Raw genomic sequence first — 11,583 nt, 5'->3', positions numbered from 1 at the left:
CTCTATAATGTCTGATTCCAGTTCTGACTACATGGACAATGTCCCCATAAGCTCTAGAATGAAAAAGAAAGGGACTAAAAGGCAAAGAACCCCAATTCTCCATGCCAGAGCCGCCATCGAAGATTGGACGGACGATGAGATTATACCCACCACAAGCCAAAAGCCCCAACGCATGACTATTTTAGACCAGGAAGCATCAAACTCTCGGGACGCGTCAGCCTCCCAAGACGCGGCTCCTTCTCAGGACGCGTCCCCTCACAGCGTAAGCGAATTTGAAAGGAGGGTTCCTGACCCCGAGACATACCCTGTATTCCCCCAGAAATCTGATTCTCCCCTGGAACATTGAGAACCTTCAGATGTTGAAGTGGATTATGACTGGGCAAGGCTTGGTACTCTAACTGAAGCAGAAAAAAATGCCAAAAGGAAAAAAGAAGGTAAGCTGGCCTGTGTAGCTCTTGATTCAACTGCAACTGACTTGGAGATTCAGTGGCATGTGAAATATTATGACATGGAGGGCATCTGGGCGCGCCCTCTTCGAACCATGAGGCCACATATCTTCAATATTGGGAACCAAAGGATCCCTAGAATGGTGCTTACTCTAAAATTGATTTTGCTAGGCGTGGGCGCGCCCTTGCAACCATACATCAAAAAGATCTTGAAGTGGTATGACATTGCCCCAATCTAACTATCTCCAAACTCATATAAACTAGCTTGGGCTTTGTTCATGATGTACCACAACCTCAGACTGGGCGCGCCCTCCATGAAGGAATTCAGCTTTTTTTACAGCATAAGAAAATCAATTCCTGGTTATCACTTCTTTGTAGTCAACAAGTGGCTGAATAACAAGGGATTTAATGAAGGCAAGATCAACCACGAAAGGGATTGGAAAGAACCTTTCTTCTATATCTATGACGTCAAGAGATCCCGAGTTCGTTTCAACCTAGAACCAAGTAAGTGATTCGCAAAACATGTCTTCATACACTGGACGCGTCCTCCAGAAGGGGTGCGTCCTCTCTTGATTACTTTCTTTAACAAACTTTTCCCTCCCCTTTTAACAACTTATCACTATCTTTTATCTCTAGACAAAAGAGTTCAGAAGGAATTAACAGGAAAAAGGAAAAAAAGAGCAGATAAAGTTCTTCAGTATGCAGAGAAGCACTTTAACCTCAAGGATATGATCACAGAAGACAACCACAAGCTGGTGGGCGCGTTATCATCCCGGGTTGGCTCTATCTGCAAGTTTCGTGAATTTCATAACGGAAAACTTGTTCTCACAACTTCAGAAAAAACCAGGGGCCTCAGCGCCGCGGAGGTGGTCGAGATTGACATCAGTAAGCAATTCAACTTAGAACAAGGTAAGTTTAAGTGAGGGAGGACGCGTTATAAATTTTGGACGCGTCCACAGCTACAAAATTAGCTCCCCATTCAAAAAATATCAACTTACATAAGTTTTACGGGTGTTTCATGCACACACATCTCTCGAGTTGGGCGCGTCTTGCTCACAACTCGTTATAGCCAATATGTCCTTAGATAGGGCGCGCAATATATGTAGGACGCATCATCCTTTATTTGACACATACATACATCATCCATGTTTTACACTTTCCTTATCATATCTTCGTTTTAATTGACATCTTTTCATGCACCTTCCTATTTTTAACTGTATGCACTTATAATTTTAATATCATAATATGGGCGCGTCCCCTTATCTGGACGCGTCTTCTTTATTTCACTGACACCTTTTATGTTTATATCACAGATATGGCCTATCTTCCCAAAGGATTCGCAATTGGAGCTTCCAAAAAATTGAGAGCCAAAAAACCAACTCATGTGAAACCTGATCTCAAAGCTAAGGATCCTACTCCCGCCGTGACACCTTCCCCTCCGCCAAAAATCATCGACACCACAGTGCTGGACATCCCCGAGAAGGTGGACGCGCCCTCAAAGCGTCAAAAGACTATTCCTGACGAACAATCTTTCGTTCTCAGATATCTGGGCGCGTCCTCGGTTGGTGACTTTTCCGAGGATGAAGTCAGAGGTTGGACTTTCAGGACTGAGCAACAAACAGAGGAAACTATGGTCAGGGCTACAGCCGAGCTTCACTTGCATGCCAGGCAGAGTGCTAATATGTCTGCAAGGCTCAGGGCGCGTCTTACCGTCATTGATACTTCCAAGAGCCAAGCTGAGGATAAGGTAAAATCTTTGGAAAAGTATATCAATTTGCTTGCCCAAGAGAAGGATGCTGAGATCAAACACCGGGAGGGGGAGATGGCGCGTCTTAAGGCAGAAAAAGCTGTGTTAGAAGGTAATGTCTCCTCTTTGGAAAAAACGATGGACAGTGTTATCGTACTGAATTCCACCATGCAGCTGGAGCTTGACACTCTGAACGATGACAGGCTGCATGGATGGACAGAGGAGAAAAAATTAGTTTACCAGCATGGCTTCCAGACTGGGTTTGAAGAGTGGTGCTCTGGGTTTATTACAAATGACCCAGAGTATACCTTTTCAAAGTTTGATGCAGACACCCAGATATGGTCAAGGATTTCAGGGTCAGGGCCGCAGATTCTATCAAAAGCAAGAGGATTTTTCTGGGTTTAGAGGAAGAGGACGCATCCACTGCTCCTGCTCCGCTTCAGACTCAACCTCCCCCTGTGGACGACCAAGATAAGCCTCAGGACGCGCCTCCTCCCTAGGACGCTTCCTATGCAAATTGTACTCTACTTGAACTATTTTAAGGGTGCGGGCCCCTTGAAGCCTTGCAAATTATAGTGACTATTTTTGAACTTCATTCGCTTGTACTTTTTTATGAAGCCTCTTTGCCTTACCCATGCATATTTTTACTTAAGTATTCTATTTTGTCATTTATATGGGCGCGTCTTGTGTTGAGGACGTGTCACCTTTGAAATATTGTTGTTATCTTTTCTACTATCACAGGTCAAGCAAATGTCCGTTGTGGGTGCGTCCTATCTAATTGAACGCGTCTTTGTTTGTTTTGGAAAGTACATGAGCATGGCACTATGTTGTACCTGTGTATTTAGTCAAGGCACAAAGCACAATGGGGTGCGTCCTAATATTTTGACGCGCCTAACTTTTATCTCAAAGAAATACTTCGTCCCTCAGGAAGGACGCATCCTTAGTAAGGACTTGTCTTCCTTTTTTAGTTTGTTTTGTCAAAATTAAAGAAACATTCAACTGAAAGAGCATCAACCAAGATAACTTGGGCGCGTCCTTGGAAATAGTACACATTTTAGTTCAATTTTTACTTGAGTTTTGTTGTTCCTTTTGACAGCCACTACTTCAATTAACATCTGTATAGAGCTATCACTCATGGCGCGCCCTATGGCTAGGACGCGTCATGCAACCAAGTAAACCAAACAAATAACTTTTGGAAAAATTCAAAATTTTCATTTATAATATGCTCTGGTGTCAAAAGTGCACCAGTCCCACGGCTACTATGCTCCGTGGGGAAAATATTTCGAAAAAATGACCCTTCAACTAGTTCTAAGGTAAGTAGTACATGCACTACCCCCTAGGCTAGGAGGAATTTATTTAATTCTAGCCTATAATCCGGGCATAGCCCTAAATATATAATAAAAGAGGTACGTAAGGGGCCAAAGCCGCGCCTTACTGGTAATACTTTCGGAGATGTTCCGCGTTCCAAGCTCGCGAAACCACCTATCCTTCCATATCTTCAAGGTGATAAGTCCCTTTCCATAAGATGGCCTTTATTCTGTATGGTCCTTCCCAATTAGCTCCAAACACTCCATGTTGGGGGTTCTTCGTATTGGGCATCACTTTCCTAAGTACCAAATCTCCCACCTTCAGTAATTGTCCCTTTACCTTCTTGTTATAATACCTTGCGGCACGTTGCTGGTATGCTACGAGCCTTAGTTGAGAATTTTCCCTTGTCTCCTCTAACAGATCCAAATGAAGCCTTTGATTAACCTCGGCATCTTCCTTTGTGTAACGATCTCTGCAAAGCGATCCCGATCCAACTTCCACGGGGACCATAATTTCATGACCGTAAGTCAGCATGAACGAAGTTTCTCCCGTAGTAGATCGTGGCGTAGTGTTGTATGACCACATTACCTTGGGGAGTTCTTCAGGCCAATTTCCTTTACGTTCTTCCAGTTTGGCTTTGAGAGTATGCTTTATTATTTTATTAACAGCTTCTGTCTGCCCATTGCTTTGAGGATGATAGACCGCTGTAAACTCCTTCTTAATTTTCAACTCCTCACATAGTTGTCGCAACTCCTTGCTATCAAATTGCTTTCCGTTGTCAGAGATAAGCTTGTGAGGGATTCCAAACCTGTACACGATGGAGTTGAAAACAAAATCCCTGATTTTCTTTGCGGTGATAGTAGCCAATGGCATAGCTTCCGCCCATTTAGTAAAGTAATCGACCGCAACCACTGCATACTTCACGTCCCCTTTAGCTTTAGGTAATTCTCCGATAAGATCGATTCCCCACATGGCGAATGGCCATGGGCTTACCATAGGCGTCAAGAGCGCTGCCGGCATAGACGAGTAGTTTGCAAAGCGTTGACAGTGATCGCATGCCCTGACAAAGTTTGTAGCATCCTCTTTCATTGTAGGCCAATAATAACCTTGGCGCAAAACTTTCATTTCGAATGAGCTATCCCCCGAGTGATTGCCACAGATTCCCTCATGTACTTCCCTCAAGATGTAATCTCCTTCTTCTTCGTCAACACATCTAAGCAATGGTTGATTGAATCCTCTTTTGTACAGAACTTCGTCATATATCACATACCTTGCAGCCTGATAGCGGAGTCGGTGAGCCTTAAACTTGTCCTCGGGGAGTGTTCCCTCGTGAATGTAGTCCAGAATGGGCATCATCCATGTTTCCTTTGGAGCCTCATCCACTTGCATAAATTCTATCTCTAGGATACTAGGAATCTCCTGGATTTCAAGAGAGATGGATCCTAACAACACAGCCTCTTGTTGCGACCCCATTTTTGCTAGAGCATCCGCGTTACTGTTCTTCTCCCGCGGAACACATTCCAACCTAACTTCTTTGAACATTCCAATCAGGCGCTGTGTGCATCTCAAGTATAATTCTGTTCACGGGCCTCGCGCTTGAAACTCCCCGTTCACCTGATTCACCACCAGCTCTGAGTCACTTTTTGCAATTAAATTTCGCACCCCCATTTCCAAAGCGATTTTTAAGCCATTAATCAACGCTTCGTACTCCGCATCATTATTTGTTGCATAAAACTTGAAATGAATTGCGCTCATCAGATGGTGGCCTTCTGGAGACACAAGTACTATACCCGCACCTGCTCCTCCATTATTAACTGCCACATCCACATGCAAGATCCACCAAGGATGTGGAAACTCCTCCAAAGACTCCTCAGCATGAGGTGGATGTAGCATTACCAAAGCTTTGTCATCAACTTCAGAATCAAATTCCAACAAGAAATCAGCTAAGGCTTGCCCTTTAATCGCTGTCCGAGGCACATATTCCAAATCAAACTGTCCCAACTCGACAGCCCACTTTAGCATTCTTCCTGATGACTCTGGTTTATGAAGGACCTGTCGTAGCGGGTATGCCGTACGGACTTCAATTCTATGGGCTTGGAAATATGGCCACAATTTTCTTGATACAAGAATCAGGGTGCAAACCAATTTCTCCATGCTTGTGTAGCGAGTTTCAGCATCATGCAACCGCTTGCTCACGTAGTACGCTGGTGACTGCTGCCCATCTTCCTCTCTTACCAGAACTGCGCTGATCGAATATTTAGACACTGCGAGGTACAGTATTAGAGATTCTCCATCCAACAATTTTGACAACATAGGAGGGTTTCCCAGTTGCTCCTTGATTCTTTTGAAAGTCTCTTCGCATTCTGACGTCCATACAAAGTCTTTCCCCGCTAACTTAATTGCCTTGAAAAATTCCTTGCATCTATCGGACGACTTGGAAACAAATCGATTTAACGCGGTGATTCTCCCAGTCAAACTCTGCACCTGTTTCACATTGGTGGGTGACTCATATCCAACAATGCCTTGATCTTTGCGGGGTTGGCCTCAATTCCCCTATGGTTACCGATGAATCAGAGAAACTTGCCCCACTCCACACCAAATACACACTTTTGTGGGTTTAATTTCATGCGAAACCTCCTTAGGATGTTAAATATTTCCATCAGGTGCTTGATGTGGTCATTTTCCACCTTAGACTTTACCAGCATATCGTCCACATACACTTCCATGGTTCTCCCGATTTGGTTCTTGAACATCATGTTTACTAACCGCTGGTAGGTTGCGCCAGCGTTAATCAAGCCAAACGGCATTCCTATATAACAGTATAACCCCCTGTCAGTAATGAAGGATGTATGCTCTTGATCAGGGTCATACATCGGAATTTGATTGTAACCGGAGTATGCATCCATAAAACTCAATAATGCATGCCTCTTGGGAGCGGGAAGCTATCCTTTGGACAGGCCTTATTAAATATGTGAAATCCACACATGTCCTCCACTTCCCGTTCGGCTTTTTCACAAGCACTGGATTTGCAAGCCATTCGGGGTAGAACGATTCTTTGATTAGTCCCACCTCCAACAACCGGTCTACTTCTTCTTTTAATGTTATTGCCCTTTCCCCACTCACCGGGCGGCATTTTTGCCGTATGCCAGTGTAATTCGGGAAGATATTCAACCGGTGACATATTACTTCTGGGTCGATTCCTACCATGTCTGAATGACTCCATGCGAAGACATCAAGATTTGCAATTAAGAAGCGGGTAAGACTCTCCCTCATTTCATCATCTAACTGGGATCCCACCTTCAAAACCTTGTTCGGGTCATATTTGTCAACCGGAATAGATATTGTGTCTTCGGCCGGCCCCGTCTTCTCGGTGGGCATAGGGATCCTGGGATCCAAATCGAAATCAAAGTCTAGGGGATCCTCGACTTCCACTTTTGTATTTGAGGGCGCGTCCCCATAAGCGGGAACATCCACCTCAAAATAGGGCATAGTTTTGTGCAACACGGATGAAGGGGGCACATCCTAATTTAGAGGAGCATCAACCTCAATTCCATTTTCATTCTTCAAGGGCGCGTCCTTCTTTTGAGGAGCATCCACCTTGAAATTATTCCCGAGACCTTGCAAAATCTCACTTCTTCCTTCCAATTTTTCCCCGTTAACCTCCTTCTGTATGATCTCCTCTGCATGGTTCACCACTACTTCTTCCACGCTACGGATCTTCGAAACATTCCCCAACGTCCAAACAGGGTTCCCAGTGACATAGGTTTCTTCCTCTTCGGGGCCTTCTACGAAATAGTGGGCATGAACCTCTCCGCTCGGTTTTGTATGAATATCCTCTACATCCTCAAATGGAAGACCCTTTCCTTCGTACCTTCTCCTACGGAATTCTTTGACAGCCTTATGATAGCAGTCGCGTGACTCATACTGCGACCCTTTCAGACTGCCTACTCCATTTGGTGTTAGGAACTTTATCATCAAGTGATGTATCGAGGTTATCACCCTGAACGTTCACAACCAAGGTCTGTCGACCAACACATTTTGCGCAAAATCCTGATCCAGCACTTTGAAGTCTATCATTTGAGTGACTGACAAAGCTCCTTCCCCGAGCGTGACGGGAAGCCTGACCAAGCCCATAACTCTCACTGCTTCCCCAGTAAAACCGTAGACGTGTGCATCTTCGAAATACATGTCGCTATCCAGAAACCCAGCTTTTTGTAAGTGTTGTAGTATAAGATGTTCGTAGAACTCCCATTGTCCAAGAAGACTCGATGTACATTCATTACCCCAATAAGCATGGTAATCACCAGCGCATCGTTGTGGGGATGATGCACCTACCTTGATTCTTTTTCCTTGAACGTAATATCAGCGGACCCCCCCTAAAGACCTTCATAGGTCTGTCTTCCAAGCTGTGAATGTTGGTGAGCGGTGGATGTCGCGCCTCTCTCACATTTCTTTCCAGTGCTCGATTACTATCACCAACAAAAGGGTGTCCTCCAAAAATTGCCCTGATGCTGCCAGCCCTCTGAAACTTAACTTCTGATGCTTTTTCAACTTCTTCCGCCCGCGGGGGCTGTCTTTCATCCTTATCCTTGTCATCAATTCCCCTGCGTCGCTTCACCTTGTCAATCCATTCTCTTAGGTATCCAGCCTTGATTAATTCCTCAATTTCATCTCTCAGGTGACGACACTCATGGGTGTTGTGGCCGGTAGACTCATGGTAGTCACAATACTTCTTTTTGTCTCTGCTCTGCCATGAAGTTAGACGGTTGGGCTTTTTGAAGATTCCTCTATCCTTATTTACTTCAAAGATATGATCAATGGATGCCGCTAGCGGAGTAAAATTGCTGACCCTCCTCTCATAGTTCGATAGCGGGCTCCACTCTCTCCTTGTGTTCACGGTGTTCACTCTATTGGGGCTTCTGACATTCCGTCGATAATCTGGGCTCAAGGATCTATCCCTTCTCTTGGATCACCCCTTGGAGTTATGGGTGTTGTCATTTTTTTTTATTTCTGCAAGCGACTGTTCAATTGCTTTGAATGATTCCGCCTGCGCAAGCACATCAGCCAGTGACACAGGGTCTTTCCCTTGCAGGTGCTTCCAGAAATCTGTTCCCACATGCAATCCAGCTATAAGAAGTATTTTCAGCGTCCCATCAGTTGTACCCCTCACCAAAATGGATTCTGCATTAAACCTCTTGAAGTATAAGGTCAAAGTTTCTCCTTCCTTCTGTTTCACATTAGCTAGGGTGGTAACAGGTGGTGTGTACTTCACTACAGCTTGAAATTGTGTCAAAAACAAAGTTTTCATCTGTTCCCAGGATGTGATCACACCTGGACCCAGTTTTTGGAACCACTGCTGAGCGCCTTCCCTAAAAGTGGCCACCAGGAGACGGCATCGGGCCAAATCAGGTACTTGATATACGTCAATTTCAATATTAAAATGCCCCAGGAATTCCACAGGATCAGAGTTCCCGTGGAAATGCAAGTCATTGGTTGTGTTTCTGTATCCTGCAGGCAATTGCGCCTCCCTCACAACAATAACAAAAGGAGAAGGAGCTTACGCAGTCGCCGTTACTCTTCCTCCCTCAAGATGGTTGAGCAACCTCTTGAGATCGTTCATATTGAACGTCCCTACTCCTGGAATAGTTTGAACATTAGATGATTGGGGTTGCTCTGCGACTTGCTGTAATTCCCCTTGATTACCCCCGGGTGCGGCGGTGGATCTCGCTGCCCCTCGCCCTGAGGCTGCGACTGTGGCATGTTACCACCTTGGTTTTGAATATTTTCCCACAAGCGAGGTTCCTCCTGACCGCATCGTGGGATTTCATCATTATTTTGCATTCTTACTTGAATTCGTCCGCCGTCTTGGTCCTGAGGACGCGCCTTGGATCCATCGCCTGTAGCACTGTGGGAAGCTATGGGAATAACGGCAGGGGCTTCTTCAGCGGAGGGTACTCCATATCTCCTACCATTGTAGGGTGCTCTTCCGTATTGATATCCCATCCTTCCTCGTCCACTCCTCTGATATCCCCGGTAGTAATTCCCGGGCCTTCCTCGCGGAGGGGCACACTCGTGCTCGCAGTGCCGCACCCTGTCATCCCTTCGGAATGTAGGGGGCACACGCGTTGTGTCACGGGGCCTCGCTTCTCCGGCGTTTCCTTCCTTTTGTCATTCTACCAACAACATCCTCAAATCGTCGTCTTCCAACCTTATGCCAAGCCTCCTTTTCAAGGTTGAAAGATCCTTTCCTTCCTCATCTTAATTTTGAGTGTTCTCCGCACGACGACGCTCGTCCATCGTACGCCCAGACCTATGTGGGTGTGGCACCACCTGGTTACCAAGGAGAGGCCTTTACCTACCATCGGTGTCCTCATTAACAAGCTCCACAATAGGCTCTACATCATCAGAATATTCCAAGCTCCGCGGAGTGGTTCGTGGGTTTTCCCCGCTGTCCTGGGTGTCTCCTTCAACTACTGGCGCTTTCCCCACGGCATGACAGTGACGGGGAAAACGACGACCTCTCCTCGTCCTCCGACGCTCCACCGTATTCAGCCTTGAGTGAAAACTTTTAAGAGTATCCCCCATGCGGTACAACTGCTCCAAGATATCAGCGTTGTTGATGAGAACTGGAGGTGTCCCTCCCATACTTGGAGCTCTTGGTGGATCCGTCATATTTCTAGGAACGTAGGGTTCATGGCGAGTGTAGCCTCCCCCGCCTTCTCCTTCAGATCTTCTGTCACTTCCATCATAAGAACTTCCATCACGATTATAAGACATCTTTTCCTCCTAAGATTACGACCTTAATTAGCAGCCCCTCCTTCTAGCGCCAATTTGTTGACGGAGGAATCTGGTAACAACAAAGATTGAGGTTTCTCGCCGGAACTAAGATCTGTGACGGTGGTTCTTTGCCGGAAAATTAAGCGTTGTGTGGTGGTTTGTGGTTATTTTAGGCTGAGATTGATCAGAGTAAGTGGTGGCTTTCTTATCAGCTCTCAACTTCTTATCCTCTCAATGTGCCTACGTACCCTTTATATAGGGATCAAGCCTGACGTAGTTCTCGTAGAACAAGAAATCTAATGGGCTTAGACTTCTTATTCCTAGGTCTAGTAGAAGCCCATCCAAAGTCCGTCTTCCGCTAGCTTCAGGGAATGTCCAACTATGAGGCCCAACCGCGAAGGCCCAAGGATCGTCCGTAATCGTAGGACTTCACAGATAGTGCATCTCCCTGCGCAAGGATAACACTCCGCTACATCTATTTCCCTTGATGTACGGACGCAGGTATAACCATGGTTCACCCCAAATGCCAGACGCATCCCTGTCCTCCGAATGAGGATAACCCACCAGATAAATGACAGGTGATCCCAAGCTCTTGGGTGCAAAGTGCAGGATGACTCCAAAGTTCTCCAACGAGGACACCCATTGAATGCAAGAACAGAGTTCCCAAAGCACACACCAAAGGTAACCCCGCATCCCCAACGAGGACACCCGTTGAATACAGGAGGAGGCCTTTAATCATCAGGCATACCCCTAGAGGCCTTCAAGCTTTTCACGGACATCCCCCTCCTTGACCATCTCAAGGAGGAAATTCTTCCAAGAGTTCCTGCAACAAATACGTTAGTAAAAATAACCTCCATTGCTCCTCTCCATGCAAGCTTTGTCCTGAAGGCACCATTGAGAACACATAGACCAACACAGGACGCGTCCTCAGAGTCCGGGCACATCCTGACCTTTATAAATTCAACCCTTTTTCTTCCTCAATCATTTCATACAGCATGACACATCTGCAAGACACGTCCTGATAGAAACAGGCGCGTCCTCCAATTTCCATTGCCATAAGATCACACTAGCAAGGTACTTTAACCATGATTGACGCGTCCATACAGCTTGAGCGCGTCCTTCCCTGATCATGCACTCCCATGCTCCCTCATTACCAGACTAACATATCTTCTTACAAGTAGATGCGTACATTAGGCTGTTGGACGTGTCCTCACTTCTATAATACAATACCGAGTTTGACTGTAACTAGCCCGCGTTTGACCCGAGTCAATTCAATGCCAAATTTTGGGTATAACATATGGTATG

At 45.8% G+C, this 11,583-nt stretch overlaps 1 protein-coding gene across 1 annotated transcript; it reads right to left on the bottom strand.

Moving 5' to 3' along the window:
• Positions 1–2,935: 2,935 nt before the first annotated feature.
• Positions 2,936–5,043, bottom strand: LOC141719359 (uncharacterized). The gene is made up of 3 exons (XM_074521732.1): positions 4,405–5,043; positions 3,857–4,176; positions 2,936–3,026 (listed from the first exon to the last, which is right to left on the bottom strand). The coding sequence occupies exons 1-3, from the start codon at positions 5,041–5,043 to the stop codon at positions 2,936–2,938; spliced, it is 1,050 nt and encodes a 349-aa protein (XP_074377833.1).
• Between the last annotated feature and the right edge of the window lie 6,540 nt (positions 5,044–11,583).

Source organism: Apium graveolens, chromosome 4 (genome assembly GCF_009905375.1).
Source record: "Apium graveolens cultivar Ventura chromosome 4, ASM990537v1, whole genome shotgun sequence".
Taxonomy (NCBI): Eukaryota; Viridiplantae; Streptophyta; class Magnoliopsida; order Apiales; family Apiaceae; genus Apium; species Apium graveolens.
This window is presented reverse-complemented; position numbering and strand designations above follow the sequence as displayed.

Coding starts and splice junctions, on each gene's coding strand:
- LOC141719359 (XM_074521732.1), bottom strand. CDS start 5,043: ATGTTCAAAGAAGTTAGGTTGGAATGTGTTCCGCGGGAGAAGAACAGT. Junction 4,177..4,404: donor TGAAGTATGCAGTGGTTGCG/GTCGATTACTTT, acceptor AGCAATGGGCAG/ACAGAAGCTGTTAATAAAAT. Junction 3,027..3,856: donor TACCAGCAACGTGCCGCAAG/GTATTATAACAA, acceptor CTAAATACACAG/GTACAACATAGTGCCATGCT.